Source organism: Dermacentor albipictus, chromosome 2 (genome assembly GCF_038994185.2).
Source record: "Dermacentor albipictus isolate Rhodes 1998 colony chromosome 2, USDA_Dalb.pri_finalv2, whole genome shotgun sequence".
NCBI classification, from domain to species: Eukaryota; Metazoa; Arthropoda; class Arachnida; order Ixodida; family Ixodidae; genus Dermacentor; species Dermacentor albipictus.
The window spans coordinates 21,149,226-21,172,638 of NC_091822.1; the positions used below are offsets into that span (position 1 = coordinate 21,149,226).

At 47.4% G+C, this 23,413-nt stretch overlaps 1 protein-coding gene across 1 annotated transcript in view; it reads right to left on the bottom strand.

The window, feature by feature from the left end:
* Positions 1 to 23,413, bottom strand: part of nes (lysophosphatidylcholine acyltransferase 3 protein nessy) — a 281,768-nt gene that overhangs the window by 60,187 nt on the left and 198,168 nt on the right. Inside the window, exons 9-10 of the mRNA XM_065426665.2 lie at positions 21,936 to 22,022; positions 1,462 to 1,628 (exon numbers count right to left, since the gene is read on the bottom strand). Of these exons, the coding sequence (XP_065282737.1) occupies positions 1,462 to 1,628; positions 21,936 to 22,022 (254 nt within the window). The remainder of the gene's footprint in view (positions 1 to 1,461; positions 1,629 to 21,935; positions 22,023 to 23,413) is intronic.

The window sequence follows — 23,413 nt, forward strand, 5'->3', positions numbered from 1 at the left end:
GCAAAGCTTAAAATGCGAGACATTAAAAGAGCAATGAAGAAGGTTACGCTGTCGGGTCTGATGTGGGATACCTCACACCGTACTCTTGGGACAAAGGAACGACAACACAGTAGTGCAAACAATCACAAGGGCATTTATTGCACCTTTCATACATCAATGCCTGCTAGCCGAGTTGCTATCCACAAAACATGCCGATGGGCGCGCGACAAATCTAGAAGTCCGACTTACCGCGACCGGAAGCGAGCGAATATGTTCGCCCCATGCTGGATCCCAACGCCTGGTCGTTCGCGTGTATAGTCACGCGAATCGTGGCGCGTTCGAAGGCCGCCACGCGAGGCGGTCTCGCATATGCATCGGTCGCCGCGCGCGCGGGATGTCCGCGCTGCTTCGGCGACCCGCCGGGGAAGAGAGTTGCTGCGCGTGCAAGCACGTCTGTCCCGCTCGCTGTCTGGAACCCAAGAGAGCGTGCCTTGTCTCTCCCGCCGAGGGTAACCCCGCAGCCGCGCAACACTAGCGCCATCTCTCGGACTGCGCCTGTACCACTCGGACCGCCGCGTGTGCGGCGAAGCCGCACTACAGGAGACGCGCTATGCGGGAAAAACATCAGGGGAGGCGCGAGGGTCGCGCATCCCCACAACGCGTAAAGCTCTTTCATTCCACATAACACAGTACAACTGGTATAACAAGGGACAAGTACGTACTACAGCCTCATTTCTGATCACAATGTGTAGACCATAAGTAGAAAGTACACGAAATTCCTTGCAAGACCGAGTTCTCTAAAAAGTCCTTTTTTCGAAAACTAGTGAACAACAAAATAGTTTGCCTGCTGGTGCTATGCCAAATGACATACTTTTTTCCTTGACTGAAGTGTATCAAAATTCCTATTTCTTTTTTATTGTTGCATTGCCTGCATAGAATTTATATTTTTCAAACTGCCGTAACTATATTGCTATTATTTTTCTCCCTTAAACGTTAGGTATTTATGTGAAGAAATTTTCTATAGACGTCTCATACTGTTTATGCACTTTTAAGGTGCAGTTATAGGTGGACACTCCAGAGAAATGCAGTATTTTATCTAAGAACTATTTGTGCAGTTTTCTCTCTCTTTTTTTTGAAAATCGCATTAGAACGCTGAATATTTTTCATAACCCCACACTATGTCCACTTCCAGAGCCACCTTGTGCATTTCGTGATTTATGGAAACAATTGTGGTGCTAAACTGAAATTGTGAATATTCATTTGATATGTAATTGCCATATCAACACTGATTAATTAGTTGGTGATGAAATAACCGGACGAAAATTAAAGCTTTTCTCCTCGCAGCCCTATTGAAACAAAGATGTTCTGAAACTTTTCTAAGCTGTTGGTGACAATGTGCTGCTGTGCAGATGAGTCATAGAGGCTTATAGCAGGGCAGAGTAATAAAATAACCTAGTACAAAAAGAAAGGTTGAGGACGCACTGTGCAACCCATAAGTTGGTGTTGATGTTGAAGGACTTAATCAGGTCATCGAATGTAGTGGCCATCTCGTAACGCCACACAGAGATGTTGACGCAGCCGTTCCAGAGGTCATTGCCATTCTCGTCCTGGCCATTGTACGTCAAGCCCGCCATGATGCAACTGCCTTCCTGCAAGTACAACATCCCCACGACCATTTCAATCTATGTCCCACAAAACAACGTCATTTCATGCAAATGCTGCAAGTGCTGAGCCAGTGGGATGCTCGTCACACAGCCAGTAAGACACTGTTCTCATAACTGCAATTTCACCATACCACACTTTCAGTAAACTTATTTGGCGAGATCACATAGGGCCATAGAACAAAAAGGTGCAAAAGGGCTCAAATGCTGCTTTCCAATGATTGCTGTGCTACAGGAACATTGCCTGTTGCTCACACTCTCCTATACAGTGGAATTTTGTTGCTACAAACTTCTTATTAAAATTTTCTTAGATTGAATAGGGTTCGAAAAATTCCCAGAAAGAAGCTGATAGCTTTAACGTCAATATATCAGTATTAAGAATTTCAGAAAACAAACCTTTTAAAAAATTCAGGAAAATTTTATGCTTTTTGTGTATTAGTAGCACCTCAATATTGACATGTGTACTTGTTTACCTTTTTTGGTGACTGCTTTTTCACCAGCTCACAAAGGTAAAATGTCGTCGCTCTGTGAAGGACATGCCTATGTGCATCAGAAGTTTCTCAAATGTTATCGATGGTTCTACCCATTGTCTGCTGTTACCGAACACTGCACAATTCGATTGTATGGGTGAAGCGTATTGTGTAGTACTTTCTGGAAGACATGCGGGCACCAGCAATTATTCCGGAACCTTCGATGACTCATCTATAAAAGCCAACGTACCTGCCGCTCAGATCACATTTTGATGATCGCCGACTGTGCTAGTTGTGCTTTGAGTATTACTTGCTTTTGTGGGCACAGGCTCAGCCAATGAAATTTTAGTTTGGTCATTCACAGTTTTGCGACTCTTTTCATCATTGACACTACAATGTGACACCTGGTGGAGATGCTATTGCGTTCATGTACTGGACGCCCGTCAACCTCACACACCAAAGACAACTACACCATCGCCCGAGACCATCGAGCAAGCAGCAGACTACAAAACCTGCCCCTGGAGCATAGACTTCTACCTGAGACGACCGGAAAGATTGTAGCCAAGTCAACAACCACAAAGGAAGCCCCGCCGTGGCCTAGGTGCTGCAACAGCCCAGGGAGCCACCGACCTTCTATGGATAATCATTAGAAGACCCCGAAAACTGGCTAAAAACATATGAAAGCATCGCTACATTTAAGAACTGGAACAGCAATGACAAGCTACACCATGTCTTCTTTTCATTGGAAGATGCCGCCAGGACGTCGTTAACCACCTTAACAACTTGAGACCTATTGCCCCGCAACTTCCTACAGACCTTCATAAGCATCATATGCAAAGAGCGAGCGCAAGCTCTGCTAGAAAACCGAGGGCAACTGCCCAATGAGACCACTGCCATCTTCATGGAAGAGATAACCCGTCTTTTCCAACATGCCAACACGGAATGTTCGAGGAGAAAAAAGTCCACTTCCTGATGCGGGGCCTAAAGCAAGAACTTTTCGCCAGACTTATCCGCAACCCCGCGAAGACCGTAGCCGAGTTTTTGACAAGGCAATGACAACTGAGAAGACGCTGGAAATACTTACCCGCGAACACAACTGCCAAGTGCTTTCGTCAACGAGCGAATTTCAAGTACTAGGCTCCAAGGAGCACTGAGAGACCATTCGAACCATCGTACGCGTAGAACTGTGGAGGATGTTCCCTTTGACGCAGCCTCAAGTAGCATCCATTGCTGACATCATGCAAGAGGACATTCAGCAGTCACTTGGAGCCCCAGACCCGCCGCGGCCTCAGCCAGAAGTGATGACCTACGCCGCCATCACGCTCTTTCCTCCTCCGTGCCCGTGCTCACGCCAGGGCTCTATAACAACGCAGTTGCATCATTCGCCACTGCAGCAGCCAGCTCGCCCGCCCGTCGCCCAGCGCAGCTACCCAAGGAAGACAGATGTACGGCGCGCTTCAGATCACCGCTGGCTCTGCTACCACTGCGGAGAAGCGGGCCACGTCTACCGCTGGTGACCATACCGTGACCAGGAACTGCGAGGCTTCATCGTCAATGCACCACGTCCACAGCTTGATGAACGGCCTCGTAATATCGCCGACTACATTTCCACAAAACAGTGGAGACCCGAATGTTATTCGCATTTATCGTCACCAGGATGCTACCTGCCACCGCAGCACTAAATGCACACAGGACCAGGCCGTGGCCGAGCCGTAAGCCCATATCCGGAAAACTAAAAGCAGCAAATGATGCAGGTGTGGTTGCTGTACATCAAAATACCAAAGATCCTCCGCCCCCGTGAGAAGATATCTCGACATCGTACGAAAGAGAGGCCGCCATCACGACATAGCCTCGAAGCCAAGGATACGCCGACAAAGGACCTGACAATGAGATGTACCAGCCAGTGGCGTAGCCAGAAATTTCATTCAGGGGGGGAGGCTCACATTTCAGCTGGGCGTCCTCCTACAAATACATGAATAATAACTGCATTGCCATTTCCAAAGATGCTGCAAACTAATTCTTGAACGCTACGCACTGTACAGACAAGTAAAATATGTTTTTTTTTTGTCACAAAAGAATATACTCGTATGTCAAAAAAATTGTGCCCGAAATAACTGATATCAATGGTTCCATGTTTCCTATTTAATGAGTGAAGAAAATATCACACGAACTTTAGAAGTATATCAGTTCGAAACTAGCGAGGCAGTGCATGACGCTGAAATGAAAAATTTAAAGGTCATGAAATGACCAAGATGACAACAAATATATTAACGAAACTTTGTCATCCAAGAACCTTGTTTAAATTTTTGTACATATGCAACGGCCAGGGAAAAATCTCAGTAACGCTGTCCTTTGTTCAAATCTATTGTCACCAATGCTGTCACCGGTCGTATATTGTAATTGCACTGAAGTTATAGTCGCAACAGAGAGCACTTATAAAAGCAATTCTGCAAAATATACGAGGGCAAGTCAAATGAAAGTGAGCCAAATGAGCCCCCGGCTACGCCCCTGGTGCTAGCTATGGAACAACACGATGCAGCCATGGTTCAACACCACAACCCAATTATAATGCAAGATGAAGAACCATTGACCTTGACGTGCTTCTCCACAGCCACACCATCAACACTCTAATAGACACAGGAGCCAACTACTTCATCATCAGTGGACCCTTCACTGCCAAGCTGAAGAAAGTCAAGACTACATGGGACAGCCCTAATATCCGGAGAGCTGGAGGACACCTTAAAGCGCCAACTAGAAACTGCATGGCAAGAATTACAGTTTGTGACGGGATCTACTTTGCGACTTTCGTTGTTCTCCAACAGTGGTCGCAAGACGTAGCTCTCGGCATGAACTTCCTGAACCAACATGGCGCAATTATCGACGTAAGGTCGAAGACAATAATGCTGTCCAGAGACCAAGCAACACCGACAGAGAGGTCTTCCACTCAGCGTGCCTTGAGTGTGCTTGAAAACCAAGTCGGCATCCCGCCTCGCTCCAGCATTGTCATTTCCGCTGACAGCGAAATACCCACAGACGTAGAACGCGTCATTGAGGGTAACCAACTTCTATTGCTCGACCGTGAAATTTGCGTCGCAAGAGGGATCGCGCCACTGCATGGATGAAAAGTGAAAGTGATGCTGACAAACTTCAGCCAGCAGTTCAAGGTTGTCAACAGGGGCACGACGTTCGCATAGCTTCAGGAATGCAGAAACCAGATATGCATTTGCACTCTCGAATTCTGCTGCACCTACCTCAACGACCATAGCTCCCAAACCAATCTTCGACATAAATCCAAGCCCCCCCATAAGTAAGCAACAGCTCGAAAGTCTCCTCCGAAGATACAAAGACTGCTTTTCAACATCATCGTGTATTCGACAAATACCAGTTGCAAGGCACTGCATAATAGCCGAAGAATCCATTCGACCTCTCCACCAGAGCCCTTACAGAGTTTCCACATGAGAATGTGCTATAGGGCAACAACTTCATGAAATGCTGTGCGATGACATCATCCAGCAGCCGAAAAGCCCATGGGCCGCTCTTGTATTCTTGGTGAAGAAAAAGGACAAAGCCCTCTGTTTCTGCATTATTGTCTGTTGAACAAGATCACAAAAGAAGGATGCATATCCCCCACCACGCATTAAAGTAAAAATTAAATTATGGGGTTTTACGTGCCAAAACCACTTTCTGATTATGAGGCACGCCGTAGTGGAGGACTCCGGAAATTTCGACCACCTGGGGTTCTTTAACGTGCACCTAAATCTAAGTACACGGGTGTTTTCACATTTCGCCCCCATTGAAATGCGGCCGCCGTGGCCGCCCCCACCACGCATAGACAACGCATTAATCAGCTTTGCAATGCTAAGTACTTCTTGCCGATGGATCTCAAGACTGGCTAGTAGTCGACAGGAGAGATGGCGAGAAGACCGCCTTCACCACACCAGGCGGCATCTACGAGTTCAAGGTCAAGACGTTTGGACAGTGCTCGGCACCTGCAACGTATTAGTGCGTGATGGACATGGTATTAGCAGGGTTGAAGAGGCAGACCTGTCCTGTCTACTTGGATGACGTCGTCTTCGCCGGGAATTTCGATAGTCACTTTAGGCGACTTGGAACTGTATCAGAGGCCATCAAGTCATCAGGGCTCACTCTGAAGCCAGAAAGCTGCCGCTTCACTTACGATGACCTTCTGTGTTCGTGGGCCACGTCATCAACAAATCTGGAGTCCACCCTGTTTGTAGAAGGCATCTGACATCGCTAAATTTCCACAGCCCACAGACAAGAAAGGAGTGCGAAGAGTTCTTGCCTTGTCTGCCTATTACAGGCGCTTCGTCAAGAACTTTTCGAGCACCACTCAGCCATTAACCTTTCTCACGAAATCAGACGTTGAGTGGGAAATGCCGCAAATCCAAGCATTCCAAGAGCTTAAACGACACCTGCAGTCACCGCCAGTACTCGCCCATTTCGATGAAGATGCTGACAGCGAAATCCACACCAACACAAATAGCCCCAGGCCTCGGCACTGTCCTAGTTGAGAAAAAAGATGGATTTCAAAGGGTCATAGCTTATGCTAGTCAGTTGCTGTCGAAAGCGGAAGCCAATTATTCTACGACAGAAAAACAATGCCTTGCCATCGTATCGGCTACCACAAAATTCATTCCTTACCTTTAGGCAGGCCCTTCAAAATCGTAAGCAACCACCATGCCTCGTGTTGGCTGGCAAATTTAAAGGACCCTTCAAAACACCTTGCACATTGGAGTCTCCGACTCCAGGAATTTGACATCAGCGTTGTCCACAAATCGGGACGCAAGCACTCTGATACGGACAGCCTATACGCGCCGCCCCCACTGACTCGCCACCAGAAGACAACGAAGATGACGACACCTTCCTAGGAAGAATGAGTGCGGAAGACTTTGCTGAATAACAACGAGCAGATTTGGAGCTAAAAATCTTCCCTGAGTGCTTGGAAAGCAACACTGACGTTGTTCCCAGGGCATTTAGGCGAGGGTTGCCTTCGTTTTCCCTGCAAAGCGTTGCCCTCGTAAAGAACTTCTCTTCTCCCCAGTTCCACAAACAACCTTCTCGTTGTGCCCGTAGCCTTTTAGCCAGAAATCCTGCAGGCCCTGCATGATGATCAGACAGCCAGGCACCTCGGATTTTTCCTTACACTCGCAAGGATACAAGAGAAGTACTAGAGCCCTCGCCTCCCCACCAACGTCGCCTGTTGCGTCTAGACATGCCGAGACTGTCAGCGATGCAAGACACTCTCAACAAGGCCAGCAGGACAGCTACAGCCAATCAAGCCTCTTTGCTAACCGTTCGAACAAATCAGGATGGACTTATTGGGCTATTTCCCACACCAACACCTGGAAATAAGTAGATTGTCGTGGCTATCAACTAATTTACCTGCTACGCTAGAACGAAAGCCCTGCCTAAAGGTATTGCGGCCAAACTGGCAAGATTCTTTGTCGCGAATATATACTGCTACAATATGGTGCCCCGGAAGTGCTCTTGACCAACCGAGGAACGGCCAGCAAAGCTCACGCAAGTGATTCTGCAACACAGCTGGACAAGCCACAGGAGAACTGCCTACCACCCGCACACGAATGGTCTTACGGAGAGGCTAAACAAAACTCTCGCTGACATTCAAGCTGGCTTACAAAAGGAACCCGATGACAACTCTCGACAACATGCTGCTGGACATCACCGACGAAGCTAAGGGAATGTCGACACTGCAGTTTATTTACAGCCCGATTGCTCGCCCACCTGCGCATCAAGAATCAGCATAGGGCCTGCTGGCACTACAATCTCCAACAATGATACGTGGAGTACCAGCCCGGTGACCGTGTTTGGGTTTGGAATCCAATATGCCGACGAGGTCTTAGTGAGAAACTTCTATGACACTACTTCAAACCCTACAAGATCATCCAGCGAATTGGCACACTGGACTACGTCGTGCCAGATGGCATTTTGCTATCACAGCGCCGCCACTCACAACCTGAAATAGACCATGTTGTGTAGCTTAAGCTGTTCTACCAGTGCTGACAAACTTTGGCACTCTGTTTCTTTGTTACTTTTTCATTGCTAGGTGTGTTCTTGTTTTTTGTTTTTTTTGTGTGTTTTTTTTTGCTGTTCTGTTATGTTTGTAGCATCGGGACAATGCTTTTTTTTTTAAGAAGGGGGCATTGACACACGTACTTGTTTATCTTTCTCAGGTGACCACCTTTTCACCGGCTGTTGTATCGGCCGCTGTGTCATAGTGCGGGCTACACACTGCGCAAGCGTGAAGTTTTCTTTCCAACTCGCTATGTTCCCTTTCCATTCCCCCTCTCTCCTGGATTACTATATAACCACCCTGCTGTTGACAATAAATGCCGAGTTTTACCTGTCTCGTTCCCAGGCGTGTACGTACGTTTCGTTCCTGCCGTGGCCTAACGGCCGCGACTATGTTACAGTGGCGATGAGTTAAGACGACACCCACGCAGTCAAGGCAGAGCCAGACACCCCGGCCCTAAAGACAGCCATGCCAGCGATTTCCATGGCTTTCCAGATGCTCCCGAGCTTCGACGAAAGCACAGATAAGTGGAAGCCGTACTTGATCAAAGTCGAGGCATATTTCAAAGCAAATGGCATCGTTGAGTCAAGTAAGAAAAGAGCACTTCTTGTGGCTGCACTGAGCACGCAGACTATTCAAATCCTTGCCGGAAGGGTGGCTCCCCGCACGCCAAACTCATTGAGTTATGACGAAGTTATCAAAGCCTTGAATGAATACTATGACCCTAAACGGAACTAAATTTCGGAGAGCTACAAATTCTTCAGTCGTTGCCAACCGGAAGGAGAATCTATTCAGGCTTTCCTCGTCGAGATCCGCCGCATCGGAGACAACTGCAACTTCGGCAGTTGCCTTGACAGGATGATCCGAGACAGGATTGTCTGCGAGGTACGCTCAAGTGCAGTACGGAAGCAACTCTTGGCAAAGAAAGAGCTCAAGCTAGAAGAAGCCGAAGCGACAGCAATAGCTGCTGAAGCCGCGGAAAACGATGCGCTAAAGATTTCCTCAGAAGTAACGCCACTATTGAAAGTGCAAGCGCGTCGCCGGCCAACACCGAGAGAAAGCGCCGAAAATGCAGCGTGTCAACAATGCAGTAGATGTGGAAGCTTGAAACATGACGCTAACAGCTGCAGCTGGGCCAAAGCGCGCTGTTATCACTGTGGTCAACGTGGACATCTCGCAAAAATGTGTCCCAATCGCCGCTACAAGCAACTCGGGGCTGCTGCACCTGCGCCTCGTGGTCAAACATTAACAGTGCAAGAAACCACATCGGAAGATTGCTATGAAAATGCTCATATCTGGACTTTGCTGTCGGCGCGAACGAAGTGTCTCGAGCCGCCAATTCGCCGCACATTCAATTGGGGCGGCATAGAACTGGCAATGGAAGTAGACACAGGATCACCAGTATGCGTCATAGCGCGACAGGTTTTCGATAAGCATTGCAAACACTGGCCAAATTTGAAGCCTTCACATCTGAAACTTTCGTGCTACGCTGGAAAGCTGCCTGTGTTAGGCGAGCTTCGGCTAGCTGTTGGGCACCAAGGTGTGTCAGTTGAATGCACGCTCATAGTACTAGACTGCACCGGACCAAGCCTGTGCGGTCGAGACCTGTTAACCCTACTGGATAGGGCTGGAGTTCCGGTACTGCAAGTCAGTAAAAAAGAAGTGCCGGTGACGGGAGAAGCCATCAACCACATCAACGCCTTACGCAGTAACTACGAAGATGTCTTCTCAGAGGAATTGGGCCTGATGAAGGGACCCCCAGCCAGCTTGGTGCTCAAGGACGGTGCGGTAAACAAGTTTTGCAAGGCACGACCGCTTCCGTACACGCTCCGCGACAAGGTGGCAAAAGAGCTGGATCGGCTAGTGTCGCTAGGCATAATATCGCCCATAAAAATATTCGGACTGGGCGACCCCCATAGTACCAGTGCTTAAAAAAGACGGCACAGTCCGGATTTGCGGGGATTTTAAGGCCACCTTGAATCATGCCTGTGCACTTGAGCAGTATCCCCTTCCGGTGATTGAAGACATGTTCGCGTCTTTAAGCAGTGGTGAAGTTTTTAGTACACTCGACTTGAAAGATGCCTACAACCAGATGCCACTAGACGAAGCTTCACGCAAGCTGTGCGTCATTAATACGCACCAAGGCCTATTCTGTAACAACAGGCTGCAGTTCGGCATTTCCTCTGCTCCTGCTATATTTCAAAGGAAGATGGATACCATTCTACTGGGCCTGCCTGGAGTTCAGGCATACTTAGATGATGTGCTTGTGTCTGAAAAGGCGGCAGACAACGGAGTTCGGCTGAAAACAGTGTTGGATCGGTTTCGAGAGCATGGCGTAAAGCTGCGATACGACAAATGCAATTTCAGCCAGCCATCGGTTACTTATCTGGGACACCGTATCGATCGTATCGGTCTTCACCCGACGGAAAAGAACGTGGAAGCTATCATGAAAGCACCGAGCCCTCGTAACGTGAGCGAGCTGCGTTCGTTTGTCGGAATGCTAACATTTTATTCAAGGTTTTTGCCGAACATGTCAAACGTGTTGTCCCCGTTGTATCAGTTACTAGAAAAGAATGCGCGATTGCAGTGGAACCAGCCCCAGGAAATTGCGTTCGCCAAGGCCAAACAGTGTCTCAAGAATGCCGAAGTGCTTGCCCATTTTGACCCGTTAAAAGAGCTGAAACTCGAGTGCGACGCTTCCCCATACGGCATTGGCGCAGTACTGTTTCACACAGTAGGCAGCGTCCACAGACCGATCGGATTCCGTTCAAGGACTCTCACGAAAGCCGAACGGAATTACTCGCAGCTGGAGCGTGAGGCGCTGGCACTCGTTTTTGGGGTCACGAGATTCCGAGACTATCTGTTGGGCCGTGAATTCACCTTGGTTACAGACCGCCAGCCTCTCCTCGGATTGCTAAGGGCCGACTGCCCAACACCGTCTATGGCTGCAGCCCGCATTCAGCGCTGGGCCCTCTATCTCGGAGGATATTGCTACAAACTTCAGTACACTCCCGGAAGACAACTGCTGAACTCGGACGCCTTCAGCAGGCTTCCGCTGCAATCACCCGGTCCCAGTATGGAGCCCCAAGAGCCGCAAGAGTACGTTTTTTCTTTGGAAATCCTGGAGGAAGGCACAGTCACGACACGAGAGCTGAAGGACCTTACAGCCGTCGACTCGACACTAGATCGCGTCAAGCATTACGTGCTACGTGGTTGGCCTAGAAGCTCGAAAGGCCTTTAGCCGTGCCTGGCGGTATATTTTGACCGTCGACTGGAGTTGTCCCTGGCACATGGGTTAATTTATTGGGGCCATCAAGTGGTTATACCTGCCAGTGCGCGAAAGCGATTGCTGCAGCTGCTGCATGAAACCCACCAAGGGTCTTCGCCGATGAAATTGATTGCGCGATCATTGTTCTGGTGGCCAGGCCTAGACCGAGAGATTGAGGAAAATGTCGGCTCAGTGCAAGAATTGCATTGACAATTTGCCCATGCCGCCAGCCGCTCCACCAGCAAGCTGGCCACAAACTTTTGAGAAGTGGTCGCGCATCCATGTGGATTTTGCCGGACCGATAGAAGGCAAGATGGTGCTGGTGCTAATCGATTCGCACACCAAGTGCATAGAAGCGCTTCCTTTGAAGCAAGCTACCTCGACAGCTACAATCCACTGTTTGCGGGACATTTTCAGCAGATTTGGCATGCCCAGAACGATAGTTTCCGACAACGGAACACAATTCACTAGTCGTGAATTTGCAACATTTGTCGAGAACAACAACATGCCGCACGTTAGGACCGCCCCCTTCCACCCGCAATGTAATGGGGCTGCCGAAAGAGCTGTCCAAACAGTGAAAGATGGTCTTCGGAAGTTGAAGGAAGGAAAACTGGAGCACAAACTAATGCGACTACTGCTCAATTACAGAAGGACACCCCTGAAGAGCGGAAAGTCGCCATCACAGATGCTTCTCGGATACCAGATTAGATCGCGCCTGGATACGTGTTTTCCGAATGGTAGTGGAGACGCACCGTCTGATAACCAGGAGTGGCTGCCCGCACTAGAGAGCCGTGTGCTCGTTCGCAACTATGGGGCAGGAGACAAATGGATACCAGGACATGTGACATCTACATCTGGGACCCGAATGGTTACAGTAGAAACACCTGGAGCAATTGTCTGGCGGCACGTGGACCAGGTGCGTCGTCGGCCTACAGAAACGCAGTCACCCGACATTGCGGAAGACGCGTGCCCGGACGGCGCTACATTCAGGCCAGAGGAATCCGCGCCACAGCTCGATGTGAGACTGGAAGCATCTGCCTTGCTGCCTGCAGTTGGGGATCATCATGCTGACTGCGCCTTCCCGGCACTTCCGTCATCCGAAGCAGTAGTGCAAAGCGAACCCGCTCAAGTCTTACGACGTTCGACGAGGACGAGGAGACCGGTTGACCGATTTTAGGAGGAAGAAGTGTTGTATCGGCCGCTGTGTCATAGTGCGGGCTACACACTGCGCAAGCATGAAGTTTTCTTTCTAACTCGCTATGTCCCCTTTCCATTCCCCCTCTCTCCTGGATTACTATATAACCACCCTGCTGTTGACAATAAACGCTGAGTTTTACCTGTCTCGTTCCCAGGCGTGTACGTACGTTTCGTTCCTGCCGTGGCCTAACGGCCGCGACTATGTTACACCGGCTAACAAAGGTTATATGTTATCGCTCAGCGCAAGACACGCCTGCATGTATCGTAAGTTTCTTGAATGTTAACGATGGTTCTATCCCTTGCCAGCTGTCACCAAACCTTGTGTAATCTGACTGTATGCACAACGCAAATTGTTCAGTACTTTATGGAAGGCACCAGCAATTATTCTGGAACCTTCGATGACTGATGTATACAAGAGAACACATCTGCCTGCAGATCTGATTTCGACAATCGTCAACTGTGTTCCGCTGCTATCATTGTGCTTTGAGTGCAACTTGCTTTTGTGGGCACAGGTTCGCCCAATAAAAAGTTAGTTTCATCATTCACAGTTTTGCAGCTGTTATCTTCATCGCCATTACAACATGACAGTATACAAATTAGTCAGCCAAACTAACATGCACATTTGTGACATACAAAGCAGTAAAAAATTTCATGCACCACTATAGTGCCACCATCACCAGCAAGACCAGTTATCCCTGGACAGCTGCGAGCGCATATTCGCAACTGTTAAATTACAAGTATTGCAAGTGCAGCGGTAAAAGGGACTTCAATAGATTCCCCGCACAAAGTGTACAAACAATGTCTAACTGATTGCTTAAAGGACGCTTAATGTAGCTTAAAGGAGGCTTTTTTTTTTCTTCTTCTTCTTTAATCTGATGGCGGTGAGCGTGAATTTTACCTTCTCCAGTGCACTACATCTGCAGGCTTGGAGCGACGCCTGACACCGGCAAAAAATGCCGAAAGCGAGTGGGGCTATACTAATCCAGGTACAACCAAATTAGGAAGGCCCACTAAGCTTCAACAGACACTCCCTCACCAGAACAGGAATTGGCGTCTCTGGTGCAGTATGCGGCCACCCCCTCCCAAATGTAAACCATGGCCCTCGGTTTCCAGCGGCTGCGGAGCACCTGACCAAGGTGACGGTCAAATTTGCCACGCAGCACAGGGTGCTAAGAATCTCTGGGTCCGGGCAGGCCGCCAATGAAAACGGACCCTTACAACGTTTAACACCCAAACCCTCTCGAGTGAGGCTAGCTTAGCAGGACTCTTTGAGGAATTATCAGACGTTGTTTAGGATATTATCGGCCTTTGTGAGATTAGAACTGGTGAGGCTTACACATTGCTAAATAACGGCCACGTCCTCTGCTATAGAGGTCTTCCTGATAAGAAGCAATATGGGGTAGGATTCCTAATTCATAAGGACATTACAGGCAACATTGACGAATTCCACAGCATTAATGAGAGGGTAGCAGTAGTCGTAATCAAACTTAATAAGAGGTATAGAATAAAAGTAGTACAAACCTAAGCTCCAACGTCAAGACACGACAATGAGGAGGTAGATCAGTTTTATGAAGATGTTGAATTAGCGATGAGAAAAGTGCAAACTCGGTATACAGTAGTATGGGCGACTTCAATACAAAAGTGAGGAAAAAGCAGGAGGGTGAACAGGCAATTGGCAACTATGGTGTTGATTCTAGAAACACTAGAGGTGAGATGCTGGCAGAATTCGCAGAAAGGAATAAGCTGAGAATAATGAACACTTTTTTCAGGAAACGTAGCAACAAAAAGTGGACCTGGAAAAGCCCTAATGGTGAAACAAGAAATGAAATTGATTTCGTACTTTCTGCAGATGCCAGCATAGTGCAGGATGTAGAATAGGTAGGGTGAAGTGTAGTGATCATAGGTTAGTGAAGGCCAGGATTCACCTTAAATTCAAGAGAAAGAGTAAAATTGGTGAACAACAGGTCAACTGAGAGGCAGTAAGGGTAAAAGCAGACAAATTTAGTCTGGTACTTGCAAACAAATATGCAGCCTTAGAACAGAGAGATGACGATGATGACATAGAGGTAATGAATGAAACCGTAACAAGGCTAGCTTCAGAGACAGCAATTGAAGTGGGTGGCAAGGCACCAAGGCAACCAGTAGGCAAGCTCTTCCAAGTAACAAAGGACCTAATAAAGAAACGACAAAGAATGAAAGTGTCCAATTCAAGAGATAAGATATTATTCGCGGAACTGTCAAAACTGATCAACCAAACGAAAATAAGTGATTTTCGAAATTATAACGTGAGAAAGACTGAAGAAGCACTTAGAAAAATGGACGCAGCCTGAAATTAGTGAGAAGGAAACTTGGCATAGGACAAACCAAGATGTATGCACTGAATGATAAGCAGGGTAATATCATCAGCAATCTCGAACGTATAATAAAAGCAGCGGAAGAATTTTATACTGACCTGTACAATACCCAGATGACTCAGGAGTACTCTATTCAAAACAACATTAAACAGTATACAGAAACTCCTCCTATAAATAGATATGTGGTCAGAAGGGCCTTGCAAGGCATGAAACGGGAAAAAGCGGCAGGAGAGGATGGAATAACAGTAGATTTATTCAAAGACGGAGGAGACATAATGCTTGGAAACCTGGCAGCTTTCTATACGAAGCGTCTATCGACTGAAAGGGTCCCAGAAAACTGGAAAAGTGCAAACATTATACTAATCCACAAAAAGAAGACGTTATAGAAATGAAACAGTATAGGGCTATTACCTTACACCTAGTTTTATAAAATATTTACGCAAATAATCTCCAATAGAATAAGGGCAAGACTGGACTTTAGTCGACCAAGTGTACATGCTGGCTTCAGGAAGGGATACTATACAATGGATCACGTCCATGTCATTAATCAGGTTATCGAGAAAGCCGCAGAGTACAATGAGCCTCTCTATACGGCTTTCATAGATTACGAAAAACATTTAATTCAGTAGACATACCAGCAGTCATATAGGAATTGCATAATCAAGAAGTATAGACCGTTTGCGTTAATACCCTGGAAATTATCAACAGAGATTCCACAGCCACCTTTATTCTACACAAGGAAAGTAGTAAGATACCTATAAAGAAATGAGCCAGACAAGTAGACACAATCTCGCCAATGCTATTCACTGCGTGCTTGGAAGAAGTATTCCAGCTATTAAACTGGGAAGGTTTAGGAGTAAGGATCGACGGCGAATATCTCAGCAACCTTCAATTTGCCGATGGCATTGTTCTATTCAGCAACACTGTGGACGAATTACAACAAATTATTGAAGACCTTAACAGGGAGAGTGTAAGAGTGGGATTTAAGATTAATATACAGAGGAGAAAGATAATGATTAATAACCGGGAAAGGGAACAACAGTTCAAGATCGCAAGCCAGCATCTATAGTCAGTAAAGGAGTATGTTTACCTAGGTCAATTAATCACAGCAATCCCTGATCATGAGAAGGAAATTCATACAATAAAAATGGGTTGGATCGCCTACGGCAGACATTGTCAGCTCCTGACTGGAAGCTTGCCATTATCATTGAAAAGGAAGGTGTACAATCAGTGAATTTTGCCAGTGCTGACATATGGGGCAGAGACTTGGAAAGCTTGAGAACAAATTAAGGACTGCGCAAAGAGCGATGGAACGAAGAATGCTAGGCATAGCTTTAGGAGACAGAAAGAGAGCGGTCTGGATCAGAGAGCAAACGGATACAGCCGATATTCTAAATGACACTAAGAGAAAGAAAATGCAGCTTGGCAGGTCATGTAATGCGCAGGTTAGATAACCATTAGACAATTAGGGTGACAGATTGGATACCAAGAGAAGGGAAATGCAGTCGAGGACGGCAGAAGACTAGATGGAGCGATGAAATTAGAAAATTCGCGGGCGCTTGTTGGAATCGGATGGCACAAGACAGGGCTAATTGGAGATCACAGGGAGAGGTCTTCGTCCTGCAGTGGACATAAAATAGGCTGATGATGATGAGCTGCGATTCCAAATTCTTACCAGCCATACTGCCCATCACAGCCACAGCCATACTGCCAACCATCCTGAATTTAGTAGGACAGTTCTGACTTTTGAGCAAATATCTTATGATCCAACTAAACTCAGTCGAGGCACCCAAATGTCCTGACTTACGCTTATTTTTCCACTGAATAAGAGTAAATAGACTAGATTTTTTTATAATGCTCAACAGCTCATTTTCACATTGTTCTTTTCATTTTTTTCATGGTTCTATTTTTTTTAGGCCCTAACCATTCACAGTATCACTATCTGTACTGGTAGTCATGTTAGTCCGGTAAATGAATACTGCCCATTTTTTGTTGTATATCAGAACTGTATATCGGGACTATCAGAAGACTAGGTGGTGCGACGAAATTAGAAAATTAGTGCTAGTAGGAATCGGTTGGTGCAGGACACGGGTAATTGGAGATCGCGGCGAGAGACCGTCCTGCAGTGGACATAAAATAGGCTGATGATGATGATTATATCAGGACACGGTAAGATAAAGAAATTATGTACAGAAATTAGATATTGAAATTATAGGTACTTGGTTCACTCAAGAGTTGGCAGCGCTAAGCCACTGCCCACAGTAATGGTGGCTCACAGAAATAGAAACTACACAACACCCACCATAGTTTTATTCCTTAGTTATACCAATGCTATACACAAATCAGCACATTTGGCACTGTGAAGATCCTGAGATGGCACCTTTGGATAGCTCACAATTGTGACACTATTGAAGGACTGAGCAAAAAAATCGCCAGCAAAAGGCGAGCTTGCTGGAAATGCCACCTGAACTCAAGATTTATTAGCAAGTCCATCAAGAACACAACCAAAGTGATAAGATTTGAGGACACTTCAGGACTTTGGTAATGTTTGATGATGATGTGCGGTGAGGTAGCATGTACAGTCTGAATCATACTTGTCTAGAGTGGTCAACCAGCCAATTTAGCTGCCACATTTTAACAAAACAGAAAAACACGGTCGACGCCATGGTGAAATGAAAACGGTGGCTCACAATGAATTACAGTGATATCAAGAAGAACGAAAAATCCAGTAGTTATAACCGATCATAGCTATATCTGGACTGCTGTAAAAAAAAAGCTGTCAAAGATATTGTTGTAGCTTTGAAACCAAATTTGCCACTTGTAATACAAAATGACATGGCAGAAAGTAGGTTGTTAAAACTAAAACATTTATTTATACTTCTAAACAGCGTATCAAGCATTAGGCATGCTGAAATAACCAGAAATCTGCACTTGCTTTCGCTGAAGCTTTAGGTTCACAACCGCCGAGTGAATCATGTCCAGCTGCTAAGCGAACACCGGTGGCTATAATTTAGTGCATATGAAATCAATGAGCGACTCAATCGAAGACAGCGTACTCTGCATGAGCATCGGGGTTGGTGTCAACCTTGTTGTCACTGCCGCTGCTGATGTTGCCTCCATCGCACAATGCTGCCGGCTGTCATGACAACAACCACCCGTTTACGATCTCTTTGCAAAACGAGGCAGTGCTATCTGCGCTCAGGAACTCCTCCATCGAAGCACCACCTGTTTCATAGTCAGTAGCGACACACTCCCAGAGCTCGGTAATGTCAGCGGCTTCAACCATCTTGGTTTTGCCCTGGCGCGCAAAGCGTGGCTTTTCTGATGATCGGCATGACCACTGGTTCCTGCCTTCATATCTTGAAGGCAGGAACCAGCAGTTCCAGCCATATCGCGAAAGCAATGTGCGATGCCGACAGAGAGTACCGACTGCTGATAGCTTGGCGCGTTGTGTTCTTGCCACTTACTTAGCATTGAAGAGAGGCGTGAGGGCCTGTATCTTGAAAGCGATTTGTGAAACGGGCAGAGTGCGACGTGTGCTGAGAGCTCCGTGAGCACTGTGTTCTCGCAGCTTCGTTCACCTTGAAGCGACAGGCAGCACGAAGGTAAAGTTGCTCATTGCTGCGGGTTCTATCTTGAAAACAACCGTCTTGCAACATGGACGGACGGACGGTTTTCTCGTTGGACAAGCGTAGAAACGTTTGTGCAATTGAAATGCGATAACTTTCATCCCACCCGCAATGGACATAATGTACTAGAGCTCGCTGTGTCACTCCCAGACTTTTCTGGCTAAACACAGTCACTCTGGATAAAATGTTTGGACATGGCACTCAGCAGCGGGTACTATTTGGCCTTATTTGTGACTGCAGCACCTGCATCCTCTCATTACATTAAATCAGAATAGATTTTATTGCAGTACATCTCGTAAAATAGTGGCACCCAAACTCAAAACTAGAGAAAACGTCACCCTGCCATCCCCAGAAATGACATACGTCTGGTTGGGTCATGAAGGTATACACAAATATTAATTGACCAACAATTTAATAAACTTTACATGACAATGCCTGACCGCATATGCTCTGAAGAGCCCTGAATTTGCGAACGATATGATTAGTTGTTCCTAATGCTACCTTCGTGTTTTTAATAAAGCATGTTTTTATAATGTGCAGTGCAATGACAGAAACTGTCCATTGTTGTTAATACCATGACGTGAAAAATGTTAAAGGGCCCCTTACCAGGTCTGCCCATTTTGAGCAGACAGGTGCAGAGCATACAATGTGTACCAACGATCGTGTCTGCAAAGAATTACATCCCCACGTGCCACGGAAAGGTCTGAAATCCGAACGCCGGTTTCCCTTCTCCTGGCGGCTGCTGCGCTACAAGCCGGACGGTGACGTCCTCGTGTCCCTGCACCTATGTACTCAGGTCCGCAGTGTGACGTCGCTCCTGGTGAAACATGGCTTCGAGAATTACTCAAGGCACCATCTGTTATTTGTGTGATCTGTTGCTTGAATTGTCGAATTGAAGTTTAGAGAAATAATAAAACACACAAACAGAATGTCTGCGTGTTTTTTGTTTTACTTTGCACCGAAGCGAGGGATGTACTTCCGCTTTGTCTGCCTGTTCGCATGGTCATGCAGTCACATGTGCAGGTACCGAAACTATGCCATTTTCTACCTTGCTCCACATGCTCTGCGATCCGCTTGTTCTGCCTCAGTATTCGTGTAGCACTGAACTATACCACTAGTCATGTGTCCTTGTGCACAGCACACAAAATTGTGTGCTGCGCGAAACCAGACAATCACAACAGCTCGTGTGCAGCACCAAAAAAAAAAAAAGGAGAAAAAAAAAATGATGGCGGAGCCCATGACGTATGTGTCAAGCAATCCTCGAGGTCCGGTATGGGAGAACACAGAAAAGGAATTTCGCTTACGAAGGCTAGACGGGGAGAGTGGAGAGGGTGTCTTGATAAGCAGTGGAGCTCTCCTCCTGAAATCATGGGTTCTCGGCACTGAAATGTTTCTATCTTGGCTATTAATGAGCCGATTTGAAAAACTTTTCGAGGCAGAATGCTCCCTAGAGGACACTTAACAACTTTCAGCATATAACCAAAATTTGCTATGAGGCCTGGTAAGGGGCCCTTTAATGAAAAGGCTGCACAACAAAGCTGCTATTCACACACCCAAACATATTTTAAATCAATGCAGATAACTTGACAGAAATGTAAGGTTTTCTTATGATGCCCGAACCCAGTTATAACAATATTCACGTGCCAAGAAAATTCCATTGTTGCAACCAATAATTGTTTAACGAGGTTACCAGAAAAAAACAAAGAGAGGTAGTTATCAAAGTGTTTTAATAGACAAAGTAAGTATTAAATTCTGCTACTAAGCATCTCTGCAAAAAGCAAAAGGAATGCAAAATCTTCGAAAAAAAGCACTAGTCGACCCCTCCGAAACACTGGACGATAGCTCTGAAGGGCAAGATATAGTCCGGCGTAACGCGCGCGCGCGGCCACGCGCGTCGCGGTTAAGCGACGTCGGTGAAAAGCGCGCACTCTACAGTCCGGCGTCACGGCGTAGCCGGCGTGCCCAGGCGCGCTTGGCGAGCACAACGCCGCCGGCGCGGACATAGAGCGTGTTCTATTTCACGCGGCTGCCGCTAGACCAGAATGCACTGCGCGCTGCTGCGGCAGCGAGCAGAAGGCAGAATGGCGGCCTGCGGCGCACGTACTGACAGTGCGGCTGTGGTTTTTTCAACATCCGTGTGGGATGACAGCGCGAGTGAGGACGCCTGCTTGAAGCGATTTGACCTTCCACGTGTATACGATGTGAAACGCATGGACTACCGCGACACAGAGCGCAAGAACAACGCGTGGGAAGCTATACGAAAGCAGTGTGGTCTCGCCACAGGTAAGCTGCATTTCGCAGCTCCTGTACTAGCTGGTGGTAGTCGCCGAGTTGAGGGCGCTTGTCGAATAGCTTTCGCATGTGCATACATGGTCCACTTCCGTTTTTGACGTAGCCGAAGTACTAGCAATATGAGTGCGATGTTCTGGCTGTCAGGCACGGCGGCCGCATTTCGATGGGGGCGAAATGCGAAAAACACCCCGTGTGCTTAGATTTAGGTACACGTTAAAGAACCCCATGTCAGAAAGAAAGTGCTTTTCGCACGTGAAACCTTATCTTTTATTTTTTTTTCTGGCTGTCAGGACAAGTTAACGCCATCCCGCAAAAGTTTTCATTTTAGCGCACAAACAGCGCGCGGAACGAGAAGCGCGCACGATACCCGAACGGCGAGGGTATATGAAAGACGCGCATGCGCCATGTAAACAGCTGTTCGCCGCGGCGGTGAAGTTGCGCTCCCGGACGCACAGATGGCGCCAGCCTCGAGCTGCGCGCGCACGCCGAACTCTAGAGGAAGCAAATTTCTTGCACCCCTGGCGTCGCTAGCGCAGCGTATCCGACTTCGCCTGCCGCGGCCTGGCGCGCCGAGAACGCCGGACTATATCTTGGCCTTGACAGCTGCCCTCGCCGACACTCGCCAGCTCATATTGTTGGGGACGGGGTGAACAAGGCTGGCGCTACTGTGAAGGAGCATGATGGCATGTAGGTGGCTCGCTTTCTTTTTTTTTTCACGATTCTGTTTCTTTTTCATTTGGTACAGACATCTAGTAGCTAGATTTACTTGCTATAACTAATAATGTGGAATGGTAATGCTGTAGTAAGCGGTTTATTTTACCACAATACAGACAGAAAAGTTCACAGTGCTACTGCTGCTCATTCTTATATCAGATATATTGTTAAAGCCAGTATTGTTACAAGTAAGCTTGAATGCACAAATTAAAGATATAGCGATTAAAATGCTTTCAATACCGGTGTCGGCCACCCACAACGTACCCATCTGCAATTTCAGAATGAGCTGATATAACATATCATAGATGTCAGTACTCACCGCAAGGAGCCAGCAGGCAACATACTTGTGCAGTGTCACCACCTGCCATATGCCCATGAGTATGAATCGCATGGGTGGGCCATGAGCCTGCACATCAACATCACTGCGTTTATGGTTAATACTCACATGTCATACTGTACTACACTTGTGAGCCACAAATGGAAGCGAGGCTCCATTTCACTGGTTTCGCAATGCATTCAACGAACCGGGAACAACTGTGCTCGAGAGGTCTTGTAAGGCAGCCCAGCCTGGAAATGGGTCTGCATGCTAGGCTTGCTGCCACAATGAAATGCAGGGGACCTTGTTGAACACCAGGAAGCGGAGTCTAAGTACTGAACGTCTTGTTTATTCGGCGCTTGCAAAAAAAAGAAAGATGCAGGCGCACGCTCGTGTTTACGCTTGCTTCTAACTTCGTCGTCTTCTCTTCTTTTTCGGTGCATAATACAGTCAAACCTCGATATATTGAACACGGATATATCGAATTATTGCGTATATCAAACACTTTCTATATCACGTGGAAAATCGCATGCATTTTTAATTTTTTATTTCGAACGGGGCCGGGTGTAAAATGGATATATCAAACTCCGCCGCCCCAGACCAAGTGCGCTCTGTTGACAGGAGGCGAGCTTTCCCGCAACACTCTCGAAGATAGCGGTGGCGCGATGGGCGTTCCAGACTGCTGCGTACGACAACTGCCCACATCGGTTGCGCCGAGGGGGCCATTTGAACGTAGCGGCGCACGCACGCGGCGGCTTGGAGCCAGCACGGCCGCCTCGATCACGCGCGGACGCGTGCACGGCGGGGCAAGCCGCCTCGATCACGCGCACTCGGCGGGGCTTGCCCCCGCCGTGCGCCCGTGATCGAGGCGGCCGTGGAGCCAGTTGGAGCGCTTTGTCGGTGCTGAGCCACACAGCATGTGCATTGAGGACTTCGTTGGCGGTGACGACAGCACCGAAACAGTGGCGGAGTTAACAGACGTGAGATCGCGGCAGAAGTGACCGCTGGGCGGCCAAACGAAGACGCTGCCGAGGCTGATCCAGCAAGCGCTGATGTTGCCCCGCTCCCGACTGCAACTGAGGCTGTAGCTACTTTGGCCATTGTACGCCACTACTGCGGTGCAATAGAAGGCACTGGACTGTCTCTTGTGGACCGTTTGGACTATGATGAGGACGCCGTGGTCAAGCACGCGTTTGGATATATGAAGCAGGCTACGCTGTTTCAGTACTTTCAGCGAACAAAATAAATACTTTATGTACTTCATGTGAGTATCTATTGCACCACGATTGATTCATTGATTGATTTGTGCTAGTTGTTTACGCATTTTCTACGTGATTTTATATATCGAATTCTGGCTATATCGAACTATTTTGCGATCACCGCGCTGTTCGATACGTCGAGGTTCGACTGTATTTAACAGCTCCCGGTCGAACAATTTCTGTGTGCTTGTTTCTTTCCAAGATGGAGCTTATCCAGCAGAT